The 20,941-nt window shown below is 41.0% G+C and overlaps 1 protein-coding gene across 6 annotated transcripts in view; it reads right to left on the bottom strand.

Annotated features, from left to right (window-relative positions):
• The window catches only part of mub (poly(rC)-binding protein mub), a 346,307-nt gene that overhangs the window by 27,372 nt on the left and 297,994 nt on the right, over nt 1-20,941 (bottom strand). For all 6 annotated transcript variants that reach the window (XM_090163435.1, XM_090163436.1, XM_090163437.1 and 3 more), the window contains 3 exons: nt 14,503-14,526; nt 14,386-14,418; nt 10,739-10,855 (listed from right to left, as the gene is read on the bottom strand). In XM_090163435.1, the coding sequence (XP_090019561.1) occupies nt 10,739-10,855; nt 14,386-14,418; nt 14,503-14,526 (174 nt within the window). The remainder of the gene's footprint in view (nt 1-10,738; nt 10,856-14,385; nt 14,419-14,502; nt 14,527-20,941) is intronic.

Genomic DNA, 20,941 nt, shown 5'->3' with positions numbered 1-20,941 from the left:
TGAACTTCTGCGCCGGATGACGACCTGAATCTCGGGTTCTGGCGCAGATATTGCTCTTGAGCAAAAAGCAACTTGAAGCAACATTTAGTATGTAAAATGAGTTACCCGTCTGCTATAAGACAGTGTAAAGGGTTAAGGAACCCTCGACTCGCGCCCTGAGAAGTACGCGAACGCCTAAGCTGCCGTTCCTTAAGTGTGCCAAGAGCCGCGATATTTTTGGTGTTCGGATATGTGCGGTTGGTTACGCGTGAGACATTACATGGAGTGCCGCGTTTTCGGCGGTTGTGAACTCGACCCAAGGGATGCTGAGAACTGAACATATAAGTATTGCTTTTGACTCTAGCTGAAATACCAAAAAGGGTGAGGTAGTGAGGGCGGTAATGTTAGGATTTAAGTTGTTGGCGATTATTTTGAGATAAGGTGTTAAAGTGTTACATGTTGATGTAGTTGTTACATGTTGATGTAGTTGTTACATGTTGATTTAGTGGTTATATTTTGATTTAAGTGTTATATGTTGATTTAAGTGTGATATGTTGATTTAAGTGTTATATTTTGATTTAAGTGTTATATTTTGATTTAAGTGTTATATTTTGATTTAAGTGTTATATTTTGATTTAAGTGTTATATTATTAAACCTGGCAATTCCTGACATAAGTAATTTAATTACTAGTGTAAGCCTACTTAAAATCTAGACCAGCAGCTACGCTATCTCCAATAGTGAACGATAGGCGTTTACCCGGGATGACTAATTTAATTGTAACGTACGGAGCGGTGTATTGGCGATGGTAAGGAAAAATTTCGTTACAAAGTGGGGGCCCAGCCGGGATCTATATATACAGATCTCTAGTTAAGTGATAAATTAATACGATGAGCTTAAACCGAGTTTTCAGTTGTATCGCTATTTCCAGGTTGCATGAATGTAAATTTTAATTTATTGTGGATTTTATACAATTATGACATTTTCTTTGAGTTCAATGGGTTGGGAACGTTTTGCTAGGATTATTCATATTGTTCAAAGGAGTTAAGCTGGGGACGCGAAATAGATGTTACAGTCGTAGGGCATTAAGGGTTGAGGAATAGAATAAAGAGTTAAGGAAAAGTTGTTGATGTTAGGAGTCATTGTGGGATTTTTTTTTTTGTTGATTAGTTGATGTGTAGTTGTTGTTTATTCACTCATTAGTTGGGCGGTTCGTTGTTTAAAGAGTTGGTTTAGTTGAATAAGGAAAGTGTTTGATGCACCCACAGTGCACCCCTTGGCTTAACAAAAAGTACAGTTGTGACAGTTGTTTTCGGGAATATAATCATTACGATAGTGACACCGATTTAAATTCCTCCCTAGACTCTACAATGCCTACATCCAGAACCCCCCCTGGATCCCCGGGTGCATCTGATAGTGTGTTTTCTCGCCCGGCCTCCCCTACCGCTACTGCCCCTCAGTTGCCTAATAACCCTCAGTTGAATAACCCCCCTCAGTTGAATAACCCCCCTCAGTTGCATGTGTCTTCAAATCAAATGACTGCAGTTGGTCAGGGTGTCTCTAGTTGCGGAGCCACGGGGATGGTAACCATTAGTAGCGGTGTCCTGAATCAAATATTGGCCCAGTTGCAATCCCTCACCGCAGCTCAAGCGACGATGCAAGCAGCATTTGCTGCCCTCCCTCCGATTGTTCCCCCGAATGTGCCTATTGTTCCCCCGAGTGTGCCTATTGTTCCCCCGAATGTGCCTATTGTTCCCCCGAATGTGCCTATTGTTCCCCCGAGTGTGCCTATTGTTCCCCCGAGTGTGCCTATTGTTCCCCCGAGTGTGCCTATTGTTCCCCCGAGTGTGCCTATTGTTCCCCCGAGTGTGCCTATTGTTCCCCCGAGTGTGCCTATTGTTCCCCCGAGTGTGCCTCTTGTTCCCCCGAATGTGCCTTTTGTTCCCCCGAGTGTGCCTCATGTTCCCCCGAGTGTGTATAATGTTCCCCTTATTCAGCCTAATGCTCCCCCTAATTTAGCTAATGGTACCCCTATTCTGCCTAATGTCGCCCCTATTTTGCCTAATATTCCACCTATTTTTCCCAGTAATCCGTACATTCCCCCCCATTATAACGCGTTTCATTATTCCCCAAGTTTACCCCAACAACCCTTATCTAGCTCATCATTTGTATGGTCTAACCCCTTGCCACCCCCCACCTACGCTGGAAACGCAACGGATGCGGGGCCCAAAGACTTCCTCCGGCGGGCCCGCCAGGTCATGATGACCACAAATGACCCCGAGGACGTATTTATCCACCGCTGGATGCCGAATATGTTGACCGGACCAGCGGCGGATTGGTTTCACGCGGAGCCGAGGTTTAATTCCTGGTTTGAGTTCGAACAAAAGATGCGGAGCACCTTTGAACGAGTGTCCAATGACAATTATGTTAAGGACAAAATCGCGGATATGAGGCAAGGTCCCACCGAAGGAGTGAGTTCTTTTACCTCCCGAATGCAGGCCTGTTTTGGTCAATTGAATATTCCCCTATGTCCCAGCGAGCAGGCCCGTTTAGTTTTTAGAAACTTGCGCCCAGAAATAAAAATTCACCTGACGACGAAGGTCTTTAATAATTTGCGTGAGGTAATAGATAGTGTTGAAGCTGTTGAAAATTTAAATGCCATGACTCACTCAACTAGACCCCAAGAGTATATCCCCGTTAACCCGCAAAGAAGTAGTGCCCCTCCGCCAATTACGGGAGTATCGTGCTTTATTTGTGGACAAACCGGACACTTTTCCCGCAATTGTGATAGACGCGCTCGCCCCCATAATGATTCCCCAGCGCCCGATCCTTCGACTTTCTTTAAAAATGGCGTGTATTATAACCCTAGTCTGATGTGTTACAATTGTAGAGAGATAGGCCATAAAGCTGTGTTTTGCTCGAAAAGAGTTGGAATTCAACGATCGGGAAACGGTGGAGCGGACGCCCGGAAAGGAACCCCCGCGGGCTCGTCCGCGTCTCGACAATAGACAAAAGTGAAACGAAGGCGGGGGAACGCGCGGAGTGTAGTTTTAAAAAGGGTATACCGAAATTGACAGGGGGTCAGGATTTTCTTGATGTTTTTCTTGGTAGCATTCCGTGCGCCGCGTTGGTAGACCCAGGGTCCTCCCATACCATTATTAACAGCGCCTTAAAACCCCTTTTGGAGGCCCAGGGATTCCCCACTACCGACGGTAATATTGCCTTACGTCAATCCGACTCTACCCTTTTAGCGACCCAGGGTTTGGTGACTGTACCCGTTAGTCTGCCTAAGAAAAATTTAGATTTTGAAGCTGTTTACGTTGACAATTTGGTTTATTCTTGTATTTTGGGCAGAGATTTATTGCAGGAAGTTGGTATGATTGTTGATTATGGGAAAGGTAGTTTTTGTTACGAAGCTGAGTTTGATGAGAAGTTTCGGTTTTATACTAGGGATAATTTTAAGTTGCGTTGTTCTGGAATAAGCCCCCTCCTTACGTCCGAATATACTAATGATTTTACTGATTATGATGGAATTAGGGACGCGTTGAAAGAATGTCCTTTAGTTGGAGAAGAACGGGAACAGTTAGAATGCCTAGTTGATAATTATAAGTCGGTGTTTTCGACCCGACCGGGGAAGACTAGTTGCGCGCAGCATTATATAAAGGTGGCGGAAGGGTGTCGACCATATTCTCGCGCCCCCTATCGCATCGCCTCCCCCGCGAGACGGGCGATGATCGGTGATATCATTGACGAAATGCTAGAGCTCGATCTGATTGAGCCCTGTAGTTCCCCGTGGGCGTCCCCAGTTTTAGTTGTTTGGAAGCATGATGGGTCCCCGAGGATGGTAATTAATTATAAAGAGGTGAACAAATTGACCACTAAAGACAGCCAGCCGCTGCCGCGAATCGATGATATCCTCGATTCAATGAACTGTCCCAAGTACATAACAACACTAGATATGCGAAGTGGCTATCATCAGGTCCCTATGTTTGAAGGTGATCGAGACGTGGCGGCTTTCGTGACCCACCGAGGGCTATTTAGACCCAAGGTTTTGATGTTCGGGCTGACCGGAGCGCCAGCCACGTTTCAACGAATGGTGAATAGCCTCTTTATGGACCTGACCCATCATGGTGTGTGCGCGTATTTAGATGATATTATCGTGGCCTCGGCGGATTTCAACACCCATATTAAAGTTTTAGAAGAGGTGTTTGATAGATTGATGCGGGCGGGCCTGACCATTAAAGCGTCAAAGACCCATTTTTGCAGGTCTGAAAGTAGAATACTTGAGCATATTGTTTCTGGTTCCGGTGTTACCGTAGACCCAGAAAAGACTAATACGATGAGTGAATTCCCAGCCCCGCGTAATGTTCGTCAGTTGCGTCGATTTTTAGGCATGGCCTCGTACTATCGGAGGTTTGTAGAGAATTTCTCTAAATTAGCTGCACCCCTTACCTTATTACTGACCAATGAGGCGAAATGGTCATGGGGAAAGGCGCAGGAGTATTCCTTCGCGTGTCTTAAAGAAAAGCTCATAACTGCCCCTATATTGTCGTCCCCCGATTACAATTACCCTTTTACTATTCATTGTGACGCGTCAAACGAAGGCCTAGGTGCTGTGTTGTCCCAGATAATAAACAAAAAGCGCCATGTGATACAGTATGCCTCCCGCTCGCTTAGTGCGACTGAAAGAAAATATTCAACCACGGAACGGGAATGCTTAGGGGTTGTGTATGCGGTGGAAAAATTCCGCCCGTATCTTGAAGGCACCAAGTTCGAGGTCTACACGGACCATAGTAGTTTAAAATGGCTCCTTTCCGCCCCCGACCCCACAGGCAAGTTTGCCAGATGGAACACCCGACTGCAGGCTTTTGATTTCTCTGTCCACCACATTCCCGGCAGGGATAACGCGGTCGCCGATGCCCTGTCGCGAATTCCCGAGGGCTGTGACCCTGACATAGGTCAAGTTGCTGCTGTATGTAAAGCCCCTATCCCCCAAAGTAGTGTATTATATGAAAAACAAGAGCTGATAGATGCTCAGAAAAGTGACCCCAAGTTGAGGGCCTTAGCTGAGTATTTTAATAATAATATTAGTTCCGACGACCCTGTAATCAAAGAGTGGGTGGAGAAAATTGCTCCAAAATGCGATGTAAAGGACGAGATAATTTACCAAGATGTGGGGAAATACGACGCGGGTGATTCTTATAAAATGTTGGTTCCCGACTCTTTCCGCCCCACTATTCTCCGTGTCAGTCATGATTTACCGGTCTCTGGTCACTTCGGGGTCAAGAAAACATTGGCCCGAATTCAAAAACAGTTTACCTGGCAAGGGTTAACCAAAGATGTGTATGACTATTGTCGGTCGTGTTTAGTATGCCAGGCGCATAAGGTGCCAGCGTCGTTACCCGCTGGTTTAATGAAATCAAATAGTGCCACAGAGCCCTGGGATTGTATCTCCATTGACATAAAAGGACCCTACCCAAGGAGTAGGCGCGGTTTCCGTTACATATTGGTGGTAACTGATTATTTCACTAAGTGGGTCGAGTTATTCCCCTTAAGACAGGCAACCACCCACCCTATAGTTAAACATCTAGTCAATGATATTTTCTGTCGATACGGCCTTCCATCAAAGTTGTTAAGCGACAACGGTTCGCAATTTGTGTCCAGAGTTTTTAAGGGTGTTATGCAACAGATGGGGGTTACCCAGAGATTTACCTCTTTGTACTCACCCCAAAGTAATATTACCGAAAGGTTCAATAGAAGTATTGGAACTCAAATCGCCTCTTTTGTAACCGATGACCATAGAGATTGGGATGTACATTTACCGATGCATGCGATGGCTATCCGATCAGCTGTCCAGGACTCGACGGGTTACAGCCCCGCGATGTTGATGTTTGGAAGGGAAATTCGAACCCCCCTAGATGTAGTTGAACTCGTTGATAAACCCGCTGATGAGTATTTGAATGACAACCAACGGGATGCCTATGGGATTAACCTCCTACCAAGGGTCAAAAAGACCCTGGATATTGCGAGGGAAAGGATGAAAAAGGCCCAAGAACGGCAAAAACGTTATTACGATAAGCGACATCGGGACGTTGAATTTAATGAGGGCGATTTAGTGTGGCGTTTGAACCATTTCCTCTCTAACGCGGTAGAGTACCAGGCGCGAAAGCTGGCCCCACGGTATGATGGCCCCTATCGGGTGGGTAAAAAGTATAGTAAATTGACATACGGGTTGGAGTCGATGAATAATAAGCCCCTCAAAGGGACCTATCACGTTTCCCAGTTGAAACCCTATGTTGAGCGTACTGCGTTGCAGTTGGACGTTCGAAATGTAGTCGTACCCGTTGAATCGCTAGATGCCAACGTGGAAAATGAGGTCGAACCCCTGAGAAAGCGTGCGTTAAGGCCCCGTAATGCCGTAGGGAGGGCAATCTGTGGGTCGCGCTAACATCCGTTGTTCTGCTGTTCAGTCATGATTATGTAAGGAGTAAGCGGCGGTCAAGTTTTAAGGCCCCGCCTGTGGAAGGTGATTAGCCCGTCTAGCTAGTTCGGTATTACTTGTTGCTTTTAATGCAAGGTGTACTTGTTATGAGTTGCTTGAGTCGTCTCTGTTTTGGTGTAGTTGCGTTGTTTGATTTAGTTGCGTTGCTTTAAAACAAAATTTTTTTTTGGGTTGATTTGGTTCAGTTCGTTGGACTCGTATTGTGTATTTTTGTTTTGTTTGTCGTAGTCCCCTGGCGCCTGTAACTAGCGAGCAGTCTGGTTTTTTTTTTGTTATATACATATCGTGTGATTTTTTTCTCAAGGCCGTTGTTGTTTGTGCCTTGGCCAGTTTTCGAAGTTTTTGGGTACGGGTGTCTATCTGTCTGCTTCTGTGCCATTGCCAATTTCTTCTTGCTGTCCGTTACCTCTTGGTCCCGTGATTGTCTATCGCAGTTCCAGATGGTCTCACGTGGACGTTCGACGCTAGTCGGGGGGGAGTTGTAACGTATAGTAACGTATATTATTAGATATTCTTATTTAATCTCCACTTTTAACAAATAAAATATTAATGGTAGTTGCTTTTCTGGGCTTTCTCTAGCTTCTTAAATAATTTAAAGAATCGGCTATTTTTAGAATAACACTTATTGTAGAGTTTCTTCGAGCGGGTTCCAAATGCGAATCTCACGCTGGTCGCGGGTGGAGTAATTGGAACCATATAACGTCGACATTCTTAGAAGGGACGCGATGACTCCGTAGGCCTCGAAGTCCCGCGCTCCCCACGCCTTTCCTGTCGTAAAAACCTTTTCGCTATTGTTGCTTGAAAGCGTTAGCTGCTGTCTTTCTGCCCCTCGCGCTAGTGTCGAATTTAAAGTTAAAAGTATCCCCTTTGTTAATAAAGGAAACCATATGTACCCCCGCTCCTAACAGTGTCTTTTATCTTAACCGTCTTTTTAAGAAAATAAGGATTGCCAGTGTGATTCGTTTTGTAGAGCCCAGTTAAATATTTCTCCAAAGTCGAAAAACAACTTTCGACCTATGACCCTCACTCCCCAATTAGTCCCAAATGGAAATAATGCGAGCCCGGTGCAAAGGGGTGACCCCCTTTCATCGATTGGGCGAAATCAGTTCAGCCTCTTGGTGACGCGAGTGCCTCGCGGAAAAACCACGATCTAGGGGTTTTTGGATAGGGTCTCTTCAAGAAGTTTTGAGAGTAAAACGGAGTCTGCTGAACTTCTGCGCCGGATGACGACCTGAATCTCGGGTTCTGGCGCAGATATTGCTCTTGAGCAAAAAGCAACTTGAAGCAACATTTAGTATGTAAAATGAGTTACCCGTCTGCTATAAGACAGTGTAAAGGGTTAAGGAACCCTCGACTCGCGCCCTGAGAAGTACGCGAACGCCTAAGCTGCCGTTCCTTAAGTGTGCCAAGAGCCGCGATATTTTTGGTGTTCGGATATGTGCGGTTGGTTACGCGTGAGACATTACATGGAGTGCCGCGTTTTCGGCGGTTGTGAACTCGACCCAAGGGATGCTGAGAACTGAACATATAAGTATTGCTTTTGACTCTAGCTGAAATACCAAAAAGGGTGAGGTAGTGAGGGCGGTAATGTTAGGATTTAAGTTGTTGGCGATTATTTTGAGATAAGGTGTTAAAGTGTTACATGTTGATGTAGTTGTTACATGTTGATGTAGTTGTTACATGTTGATTTAGTGGTTATATTTTGATTTAAGTGTTATATGTTGATTTAAGTGTGATATGTTGATTTAAGTGTTATATTTTGATTTAAGTGTTATATTTTGATTTAAGTGTTATATTTTGATTTAAGTGTTATATTTTGATTTAAGTGTTATATTATTAAACCTGGCAATTCCTGACATAAGTAATTTAATTACTAGTGTAAGCCTACTTAAAATCTAGACCAGCAGCTACGCTATCTCCAATAGTGAACGATAGGCGTTTACCCGGGATGACTAATTTAATTGTAACGTACGGAGCGGTGTATTGGCGATGGTAAGGAAAAATTTCGTTACAACATCACCGAAAAATTCCACACGGAATAAAGTAGCGAAGGTATCATCAATAATAAAATATTCCAAGGAAAAATGTATTCCGAGAAGACACGAAACTAAAAAAAATTACCTTCAACTCTTCAGAGAGCTCATGAAAATTTCATACATAATTTCCTTCGCGGAAAAAAGTTAGTTTTCCAGCCTCGCTTTGTCGTATTTTACACGCGTAAACTGCAGCTATTGTTTGCCAGGTAAATAACACGGTTCTTTAAGGAGAAAGAGGATGGATAAGCCATCTTATAAATAGAAATAAGGTATTTCGCGAGATTATTACCTTTTTATTTTGTAAAACTCAATTTTTTCTAAAATATAATGGGATGTGTAGTAAATATTTTTTAAAGATAATCCAGGGTTCATTGATCCGATATTCCGGATATTTCCAGGTTTTTCCAGTAAGTAATTCTCATTGTCAGTTCTAACTTAAGCAATATTTTAATGAAGAGATATAGGATCCATAATTTTATGATTTAAATCTAATTGGTTTCATATTATTAGACATAAGAGAAGTTATAAATTTAAATCTTTAGTAAGAAAAATTTATTGATGTAAATTTGTACTCTTTATTGCCAACTTTCTGAACCTTTATAAATTTCCCTGTTTTCTACTAAATAATGAGGATTTCCGTTATATTTCCTGGATTTTTCTGTCGAAAATCTATTTCCCTGTTTTCCAGGTCTGTATGAACCCTGTATTATCTTGCACCCGATATTCCCAGCCTGCCAAGTAAAGGGGTTCGCGTTATTACTTTGGGTCTAATCATAAGAATAAACTATTTTTAAGAGTACATTCGAAGATGACGGTCTAAACAATCATCAATTTTCTATCGGATAAAACGAATCGTGTTTCTACTGGAAAATGATATTTTTTAGCCCCGAAATAGAAACAAAAAAATTACCTTTGAGAGAAAGAGCAAAATATTAAATTTCATTCGTTATATTGGAAATGAAACTCCAGTTACAATCCCATAAGACCAAAATTGTCGGAAACCTTAAACCGTTGTCATAATCTAAGGGATTAAATGTTAACTTTTAAGGTCATTTTGTTTACTTTTAAGATTTTATTTCTATCGTCAAACTGAGGAACGTGGATCACGACGTAATCAGTTTTAAATCTCGACGTGATCAGAACTTCTATATCTCGACGTGATCAGAACTTCTATATCTCGACGTGATCAGTTTTAAACCACGATGTAACCACTAACCAGTTTTAAATCTCAACGTAGGCAGTTTTAAACCACAACGTAATCAGTTTTAAATCTCGTCGTAGCCAGTTTTAAACTACGACGTAATCAGTTTTAAACCACGACGTAATCAGTTTTAAACCACGACGTAATCAGTTTTAAACCACGACGTAATCAGTTTTAAATCTCAACGTAGCCAGTTTTAAGCTACGACGTAATCAGTTTCAAATCTCGACGTAGCCAGTTTTAAGCTACGACGTAATCAGTTTTAAATCTCAACGTAGCCAGTTTTAAGCTACGACGTAATCAGTTTCAAATCTCGACGTAGCCAGTTTTAAACCACGACGTAATCAGTTTTAAATCTCAACGTAGCCAGTTTTAAACCACAACGTAACCAGATTCAAATCTCAACGTAGCCAGTTTTAAACCACGACGTAGCCAGTTTTAAACCACAACGTAATCAGTTTTAATCTCGACGTAGCCAGTTTTAAACCACGACGTAATCAGTTTTAAATCTCAACGTAGCCAGTTTTAAACCACGACGTAATCAGTTTTAAATCTCAACGTAGCCAGTTTTAAACTACGACGTAATCAGTTTTAATCTCAACGTAGCCAGTTTTAAACTACAACGTAATTAGTTTCAAATCTCAACGTAGCCAGTTTTAAACTACGACGTAATCAATTTTAAATCTCGACGTAACCAGTTTTAAACCACGACGTAACCAGTTTTAAATCTCAAAGTAGCCAGTTTTAAACCACGACGAGCCAGTTTTAAACCACAACGTAACCAGTTTTAAATCACGATATGATCCGTTCAATTTAACGAGGGTGTTCTAATAAGCGCGTCCGCAGTCTTGAACCCGAGTAACCGAGCTAAGTTTACACCGCTAACACCCAACCTAGAATCAGACCAGGATCCAATAGTGATAGCTAATGAATAGGTAGGTTTAGAGGTTTGTGAGACAAACGCTATTAATGGACGGCAGTGGAAGGGTATTTGGTAGAGGTGAGGGTGGGGGGGGTGTTACCTCTTCGAATTTCCTGGCGATAAGCGAGAAGGCTTTGAGAATGGCTTCCGTCGAGCCTGTGATGGTGACGATCCGCTCGGGGCAGGATCCATCGGATATGTTGATTTTGGCTCCACTCTGTTGTTGGCGCGTTCAGAAACGAGCCAGAAAAAGAAATAAATTTAAATGACAAAGACAAATGTTTGCCGCTCCGGCAGCGCACTTCCATCATGATCAGTCATTGAAAAAGTCCCCCCCAAAAACTTGTCGATACCGCGAACCCCTTTTTCCTTTTCGAGAAATTTGCCGCGAAACCCCTCGAAGCGATTTTTACCCTAAATCTCACCTAACAGTAGCTTCAAAGTACGGGATGAAATCGCCATCTCCTCCTGGGGTTAGCTCGGTATCGTGGGCGCGTATCGAGGGATAAAAACTATAAATAAGAAAAGCTGCCAAGAGCGTGTCAGATATACGAAGGTTCACCGACTTCCTCGTGGATAGATACGATGTTTCACCATCCAAATGTCGGACACTTTCTAGGTCAAGTAAAGGAAAAAAGGCAATGTTTCTTTTACCGGTGAACCGGGGGGATACGCGACACAACCATCAACCCCCCTTCTTCTATATATAGTAGACAGCGTATGTTTAGAATTAGCCATGAGCCTAGTAATCAAAATCGATTGTTCGGCGTATTTCCGAACCTAAAGAGAAAAAAAGGAGAGGATTGGAAACGACTAACAGGTCGATCAGCAAATCGAATTTCCAACTATTAGTTATACTGTCTTAGCAATACGTGCTAAAAGGTTTCAGAGAAATCGAATGTCAAATATTTTATCTACGATTGTCCAAATTTATTTTACAACCGCGAGATTTCTAAATGTCATTTGCAATTTTTAATGAAACGCTTTCACAGGGGTAAAATTCCAAAATGAAATACGGATAATGAAAAATCTTTAAAACCAACATTCAAAATCAAAACGCCGAGACGTTTTAACAGAGTTCATGTTCCCAGGTTTTCTCAATGATATTTCCAGGTGCGAGTTAACTTCAATTAAAACTAAGATTTACAGAGTAACTTATTTACTGAATGAAGTTTAGGCTAAATAGTTCTTTCGATAAAGTAACGTATCCTTCTTGTTTAAATGTTGCTCTTACTTTTACAAATTTCCGAACGCCAGAGGAATATATCTTTTTCTAGTGCGCGTGAGAAGATAATACTAATACAGCTGGGTCTTGTGACGTATAAGAGCAACATTTTAAAAAGCTGGGAAAAACCACTTTTTATTTTATAAAATTAACTATTGGTTCCATAATAAAGGGAAATTTTTAATAAGAAAATTAATGTAAATTTGTAGTCTTCAGGACAAACTTTCTAAGCCCTCATCAATTTCACTGATTTAAAAAAAAGAGGACTTTTCTGTCGATAATCTAATAGAAGCTTCAATAAATCATCTTCCAAGGAAATCGCCAAGAAGTAATGTTTCCGAGAGCCAGGACCCGCAAGTCACTGTTTATATAGTGCTTGTTAAAATAATGAAAATATTTCACCTTTACGGCAGCAACAAGCGTTCCCTTTTAACCAGGTAGCTATTTTGACATATTAAGGCTAAGTCAAAACAAAACGTTCTGTTTACAGGTGAAAAGTTTCCTTTATTTCAACAAGCACTATATAAACAATACCTGGCGGGTTCTGGCTCTTGAAAATATTACTACTTGGCGATTTCCTGGGAGGATGATTTATGGAAGCGCCTATTCCCTGATATTTTCACTAGGTTCGTACAAAATTTCCGGAATTAAATTCCCTGACCTTTCTAGGTTTTCCCTGAACAAATTTCCCCTGACCATTTTTGTAGAATAAATGAATGGTTTGAGGTAAAATTTTTGAAAAATATTTTCTTTCAAAAATTTATTTGCCTGATTTTTTTGGGGTCTTTTTAAAATTCCCTTACTTTTGGGGACTATTTTCAAATTCCCTGACCTTTTGGGAAAAAATTCAATATCCCGGACTTTTCACTGACCTTTTGAAAACATTTTAAAATTCCCCGACCTTTTAGAAACCTTTTAAAATTCCCTGACTTTGCCCTGACCCTTTGGAAACCTTTTAAAATGCCCTGACGTTTCCAGGTTTTCCAGGTCGTGTACGAACCCTGTTCCAGGTCTGTATGAACTCCGCTTAAGCACCATCTAGCAGCACCAAGATTCGGTTCCGGTTGGTTTCCCATTGATGGAGTAAGCGAATAGAAGGAAAAATAAATAAATCCAAATGACGCGCGACTCAACTTGGAAAACCACTTTCAGTTAGGGTTATCCCGCAAGGGCGGAGGAGAGAGGAAGAGGGATGATGCGCTGGACGGATTTGAGCAAGATGAAAGAGGCACCGCGGCATTAAACTCTCATTAGCATGGACCCCTTGACGTACGCGCACTTCATATATTACGACTGATCGAGATTAAAAAGAGGCTTCATCATTCCTACCACTTTTTCCTCTCTCGATCCTTTTTCCTCCCAAAACAATCTTCTTCCGTCCGGAGAACGAATCAGGGGCTTAGGGTTGTTGCTCCGGACCCTTTAATAAGGGCCCAATGTAAAACCCCTTTGTTGACAAAACCAATTATGGATCCCTTTCCTTATAGAGGGCGCTCTTCCACGTCATTAGTCGCGGGGACCAGAGAAAAACCAACTCCACCGACAATCAAAACAGGGTCCTCACCCCTTTTATTAAGGACCTCCGGATTCCCCTTACACCCAAAGCGACCTCTCTCGTTGACCCCGTGAACTAGAATAGGGGGGACAGGCTACACCTACGTCGGAGTTGGACCTAGGCTTAGCCATCTCAAACTCTATTATAAGGGGAGTCTTTAACGTCGAAAATGTCCGGGAGACTTTGTTAATAGCTTCTCTTTTTTAAGCCTTTGCTCGAAGGAGAAAAAGCGTGGGTATTAAATTAAACGTCAAATATTTCAAAAGAAAAAGGGGTCGAGGGTTTTGGGGTCGAAAATTCCTCGACGTTAATACGATAAATATTAAAGCGACCCCTCCTTAATAAATGAAAACTGATTTTTTTGGAACGTTTCAGGTATAGTTTTTCCAACTGGAAATTTCATCGAGCTTTCCGGAATTAGATAAAGGTGACGTGTGGAAATTGAGAAAATAATCAATAAAAAGGCCTCTGTAAAAAGAGAGGCCCGTACTTTTCAATTTCTGGACGGCTAGCCTTCTTCCTTTTAACAATTACTTAGTAGTAAATGAATGCAAATTGAAGAGCCCGGCCTCACAATACACCTCGGGTACTTTTAAATTTGAGCACGCTATGGCTAGTTTAACATTTCTTTTTGTTACTTTCGCAAATCGATTTCTAGGCCTTGGCAGGGGAAAATTGGATGTGCCTTTAAATACTCCCGTCAATCGCGATATTGAAATAAAAGCCATAAATAAATGAGGATAACATTATTAACGCGTATCTGACACGAACTTTTCCAGCCAACTAACCCACTGTATAGCCAATCCTTTTAATTTCGCAAAACAAAAGTAAAAACTAATTCAGCTTTTGAATTCAAAATATATCACGCGTAACAAATAAATTTCGGCTAATATAAGCCAATACTTAAGCTAAATACTTAATTTCCAATGACAATCACGATATAGATGAAGCCTTCAACCACAATTACCTCTTCTCGGAATTTTTTGATATTATCACCTTTCTGTAAAAGACAAAAAAAAATCATTTTAAGTAAACAGTTTTTCGGTATTTTATTACAGTTAAATTCGGATAAAACAATATTTACCTTGCCAATAATACTGCCTACTTCCTACAAAGAAAGAAAAAAGGTATTTTTAGAGTTATGGTACTTATATTTATACAAAAACGTAAGGCTTTAAATTCTCAACAATATAAAAATAAGCCTAGGTTTAAAACTGACAGAAATTTATAAAACCAGAAAAACAAGCAAAGCTTTGAAGAAGCATTTTAGGGAAATAACGACACAGATTATGCGGATTTAGGAGCGGAATTACGAACTCATGCGTAAAAAGAAACGATTCCATGTTTCAAAATATTCCACAAACAGTTTAATGCAAATGCGCTATATATCCAACCAAGACGTTTCCTGGTATAAACTAACTCCATTTTAAATAAGCACCGACTTAAAAATAGATTAACGATAAAAGAAACACCCATAAATTTCCGACTATTATATCTGATTTTTTTGTCACGCCCAATATGCGGTTTAGGAAAACAGAGAAATAATTTTCATTCAGTTTTATTTTCTACGGAAAATTGACTTCGAAACGGCAGTTTATATTTTAAAGTAGCTCTTAAACGCGTTCAATATGTTTTAAACGAAGCAAAACTATCTGCGAGGAGAGAACATTAAAATTATACGCGAAAAAACCCTTAACGACTGTCACATTAAAGTTTCTTTTCATGGTCAAACAAACGGGAAGAATACGTTGTTGGCAAAAAAAGATTTCAAACTAATTAATAAAATTGGCCATAGTTCAAGAAAAAATAATAATAATGAAAAATTATACCAGGGGTTGTCGCGAAAAAGTAATAAAACTACGTGCCATGGGAAAAAAGTTCTTAGTTCGGCAACTGTTAAGACAACGCGCCAAGAAATTTCCATCAAACTCCCATAATATTTAGACCCAACAAAGAGGCACCCCATTCCAAAAACCACAAATATTCACGAAAAAAAAATATTTTGGCATCTCGCGCTGATAGGGTGTTCGCCAAAAATCCCTTACATAATCGTTATACAACGTTTTGCCAAAATAACACGACCGCTAGACGTTTGCGGGTTCTTCCAAGAGAAATGAAGTAGCTATTTTAATTAAGATTTAAAAATACTTCGACTGTATATTAAATCTTATAACAATGGGAATGAGGAAGTGGCGCGTATAAATAGCGGAGGCGGTCGAAGAAGTGGGTCATAGGCGGAAATAATTTAACGCTCGCTAAGCCTTGGCCTTCGTACCGCGTATCGGAAGAAGCAGGCAGTTTCTTATTGTATTGAGAAATATATTCTACTATTGGCAGAGACAGCTATTCTAAAGAGCGCCTTTCCAAAATATGCGAGACTTTTTTCGCTTCTGTCAGCATAAACGAAATAAATCGGAAAAGGGTTGGCCTATGGAGAAATGAGCCTCCGCTGTCCGTTCAGCGCCACCGTGGAGAGAAATGTAGGAACTAAGCAATATCCGCTTAAAAGTTGCTGACTTCCAAGGCCCCTTTAGCTCTTTGAATAAACGCAAAACGAATCGGATTTTAAGCGTCGAACAGGTGGTGTGGAATTTCAAATTACTCTCTAGCGTACGTATACGAAAAAGTTCCCCTTTGTAAGTTTCAGCCACGCCCACAGTCCCTTCTGATGTCGGGGGGGGGGGAATCGAGCAAAAACATGGTCCTTTGCCATAACAATATTAAAAGTCAGATCACAAAAATAATCCCGAAAAATAAACAGATAAAACCCAACTCTATTTAAAATAACAAATAGAAATAGAGAATGATATGTAAATGCACTTTTGTCGTACTTTATATTTGTCATAACTTGAATAAGTTCGCTACAAATTGATTGAAAATAAAATCCAAATAATGGAGGGAAACAAAGCCTATTTTTGGCCTACAGCGCCTGTGAAAGTGTTCCACACTCAAAGCACCGGTGTTCGGAGCAAAGCAAACATTTAGTAAACCAAATCCCTCGTGGAAAACGTTAAACCAAGAAAACCAGATCCCTCTCGTTTCAAAACGATAACAAAAAAAAACCCGTTGTTTTTGTCGAACGCGACATCGCGAAGGATTTGCAAAAATTCAAAGAGGGGGAATAATGATTAAAACGAAAGATAACAAGAACATCCTACCCTTTTATTTTCTCTAATACTGCCAGTTTAAAAAAGAAGTAGGATAAAATAAAAGCGAGGGAGAAGGGCTGAACGGAGGCAACTTTAGACGTCCTAATTAAGCGAAAAACTCCCCGAGTCAAATACCATCATTACGGACCTAGCTTTCCTCGGCGGCCGATTCGGCGAAAAACGAAACTCGGAGGGTAAAATACGTTCTCACAGGCCCAATTAGGGACAGCTAAGCGAAAGGAAAAAGCATCCCCTTTCATTGCGGGGAAAGCGACTAGCAGGGGGGCAATGGAGAGAAAAAAGAACCAGCACCCCTAAATTGTTACTGCCCGTACCACGATTACAGTTGAGAGGATTTAGAACAGACTTCACCCCAATTACCGCCTTTCGTGGAGGTTGAGGAAATTCTACTGATAAAACGTAACAAACCCTTTTCTTCGTATAGAAAACGGGTGAACGATCAAATTATATGACTAACCTTTAACCATACACGTTAATGTCTACTATATAAAGTGTAGGTTTTTTTTACTTCGCGCGTAGGAAGAACTACCGCGTTTTCAAAGTCTTAAGAGGCTCGTCCTGATAAAGCGAGGCAGTCAGCTTTCGTTATCGGCGCTGTAAGATTAGGGGAAGAATTATGAAGAATTTGTACGTGACTTTGGGCCAACTAGGAGCGGGTCCATCTAAGGTACTTGGTCTAGTCTACTCGGGGAGTCTCTTACGGCGGCGACTTAGTTGGGGCGAAAATGTCAAGACAAGCACGAAGGAGATATTCATTAAATTGAAATAGCGTTTTTGCGATTCTACCGCGACGCACGTTCCCGACTCGAGAGCGAAATCTAGCTTCTACAACGCGAGTTTGAACGAGCTAGAAGTTTAAACGCGAACGCTGATCAAGCTATTACCCTATTGCCAAGTTAGCCGGACTAAACGTCCGCGGAGCGTTGAGGAAGTCGAGATGTTCGTGTTAGAACGGGGGGCTTTTAACCGATGAATCTAGACGTATAACGGGGAGGGGTCGGATGCAACACTAATGGCCGCGGAGTACAAAATTTATTTACATTTAACGTCGTTCTAATAAAATATAAATAGCTTAGTACTTTACTTTTACAAACTAAAAATAATTCAAAATTAAATTAATAGCCCATCTAAATTTTTTAATTAAGTAATAATAATAATAATTATTATTATTACTTAATTAAAAAATTTAGATGCGCTATTAAATTAATTTTAATAATTATTATTATTATTATTATTTTAATTGACTCTTTTGAAGTACATAAGAGGGACAGGGCTAAGTCTTTGCAGACTTTTAAGCCCGGTTAATACATGTATATAGACCAAATTTGTTGTCAAGACAAAAATGTATATAGAAAATAACAAAACGGATGTAAATGAACCGAAGTTATCGCAACAGCGCTCAGAATCAGAGGGCGTTTTCCTTCCGAAAATGACGAGAAAATAGTCAAATTTTAATTAATTTTTCAAAAATTGATTTGAATGTTTATTTGGTGTCATTTTCAAATTGCTTGACTTTTAGGTGTCATTTTCAAATTGCTTGACTTTTAGGGGTCATTTTCAAATTGCCCGACTTTTCGGGGTCATTTTCAAATTGCCTTAATTTTTTTCCAGGTCATGTACGAAACCCGCTTTTGTACCAAGTACTTCGTTGACATTATTTGATATTCCCTAATAAATTAAATACTAAATAGGGCGATATGTAGCTAAGAAAGCGAGACAGAGGTTTCAGGGTCTTATCTGTTGTACGGTTGGAATAACGTACGACGATCATTTAGTTTGGGAGGTTGCAGGAATCACTTTTGGCGCGCTCGAGGTGACAGCTGTTACGAGTTATCACGCGCAATTTCCCCCGCAACCATTTCGAAAGACTATCAAAGAAAATGTTTGCCGGGCTGCAAACAGACTCGTTAGAACCAATAAGAAAGAAAAAAAAATGAGAAGTTATATAACTTGTGGCCAGGCGAAATACAATCCAGGGCGTTGCGATACCTCGATTAAGCGAGGATGAAAAAAGGTTCGCGACTCAATCATCGATCGAGCTCGTCTTACCAAGAAGAGCTTCCATCATAAATTACGCTTAAGGCCTTTAAAATCATTAGAGAGAGATGTTTCAAGATATACGCGCGTACACTGTCTCGCCCGCCAAAAAAATTCACTTCCGATTCACCTTAAAAGAGGGAAGATTTTAAGCCACCCATATTTCGAGTGAATGCGTTTATATTAAGCGCGCCAAGAAAGAAAAAAAAATAATCCCAAAAATTCGAGTCGATAAAAAGGTGGAGTCACTCGCATCGTTTTATTTTCATTTCTAGCGAGTTTTTTTTGTCAGACGTTGTATCCCTCGACACCCTTTCTGTTAAAAAAGCGACGTTCAATCCGTGGGTGGCAAAAGTACATTAGGCGTTAGGGAGATAAACGGCCGGTCAGACTTCAATTTGGCGACGGGAGTAAAGGATTTACGTAAGCGTCAGGATTTTTGACAAAATGAAATACGCTCGTATTCCTCACGATCCTCCGCTTGTTTGAAGCAACGGCCAACTAAGATTCCGACCAAAATTCTCCGAATGAACTTACACGTAAAAAATAAATAGATAAAGAATACAGAGTACCCTTAAAATAAAATGCTGGAAAAAAGGAAGAATCCCCTTCGACAAATAAGTGAATTCCTGCTTGGACCAAATCCAGAAACTACAATAAAAATAACGTATAGGTATCGAAAGGAGGATCGGGCTAAAAAGGTGGATTTTTCGTCGTGGCGTTGCCCCAACCGACGGATCGCTTCGTCATCATTACGGGTGATCAAAAGAGAACGAAACCGTCGGCGTCGTAAGCCTCGGCCGGTCAACAACCGTAAAGCGCTCGTTTCCTTTTGGCCGAAAAACGGGGTCCCGGTGTTTTATATTGGTTAAGGGGGCCAGCCGCCTAAATGAAAGACAACTCTAATCGAAGAAAGGATGGCCGTCGAAACTGACGGCGCCCCGATACAGATGGAAAATAATCGAAGCGTGAAACGAGAAAAAGCCGAGGCCCCGAATTTTGTTTCTTGTCGGAAAATTGAAAAAGGGTTGACCCGTTACGCAGACTTCACTCGACAGTACGCCTTCTCGCTTTAGCGTCGAGTAATTCCAGGGATTCAATCGGAGCAGACATCCGCGGACTAGCTCGGGGTACTCCCGAGCGTTTCTCAATTATTAACTTAGGATATCCAGCTTTCTTTTCCAGGATCGTGATTTTATTCAAAGAGGGATTCGGAATTTTCCCCAAAGATGGCCTACCCCAAAAAAACCGGGCCTCGATGCATTCCCCGGATCACGTTTAAAACTAATATTTTGCAGGAAATTATTCGAGATATTGTCCACTAACAAGGAGAGTACCCGAGGTGTTTATTGCCGATTTTTCTTCAAAGTCGGCCGTAATGTAGACCTATATGAGATATGAAATTTACCAAAAGTAGACGTTGCACTACCTATACGATTTACCATCGCAAACGAAAATGTTTTTGACCACTTAAAATAAAAAATCTCCATTTAAAAATGCATGGGATTTTCTCGGTTTCACAGCTACGAATTTATTTAAAAATTTGAAAATAACGAAATGTGTAATTTGGACCAAATTTAGGCAAATTTCATCAAGTTTGGGTAAATTGGAACATTTTTGAGGCAAAATTGTAACAATTTTTCAGTAAAATAAGGAAAATATCTTATTTTTGTTTAAAGTGGGGAAATTTCTTATTTCGTATAGGTCTACATTACGCCCGACTTTGAACCAAATCGGCAATAAACACCTCGGGTACTCTCCTTGTAAGATGAAGCGCATTATTAAACAGTGTTTCTTTCCAAACATCCGAGCGCGTTAAGTCAAATACTTTCAGCACTAAATTAAAAACTATAAAGGACTACAGAATTTTTTTTTAAAAGACTAGGTTCGTAATTAAAGAACTTTTAAGAGTATAGAGTACGTAAACACTTTAACAGAGTAGCGTAGTATACAGTCGATAAAGTATACTAATATGTAATTACAGGGGTATAGATTCGAGGCTTGACTTAAGGGGCTGTCAGCCGGAAAAAAGGTTAAGGGGTTGTGGGTGAAAGAGGTGGTTGTAGGGCGGCGGGTGGGGGTGAAAGACAAGGCGGCAAGGAAGCGAAACGTCTCGAGCAGGCGCCACCGAATGAAGTCGACTCGAGGCGGCGGACAGCTCCGAAGTCAACCGGTTGCAAATGACTTTGCTCCCAATACGCCTTCGCCCTGACAATCCCCATTTTTCTCCACCACATTTTTTTCTCCTTCAGTCGAGCGAGAACTAGAAAGATTGTTGAAGATTGTTTATGACTGCTAATGACCGTTGGGACACGC

Source organism: Leiobunum rupestre, chromosome 11 (genome assembly GCF_980474605.1).
Source record: "Leiobunum rupestre chromosome 11, qqLeiRupe1.1.hap1, whole genome shotgun sequence".
Taxonomy (NCBI): domain Eukaryota; kingdom Metazoa; phylum Arthropoda; class Arachnida; order Opiliones; family Sclerosomatidae; genus Leiobunum; species Leiobunum rupestre.
Note: the sequence above shows the minus strand (reverse complement) of the source record. Positions and strands in the feature narration are given on the sequence as shown.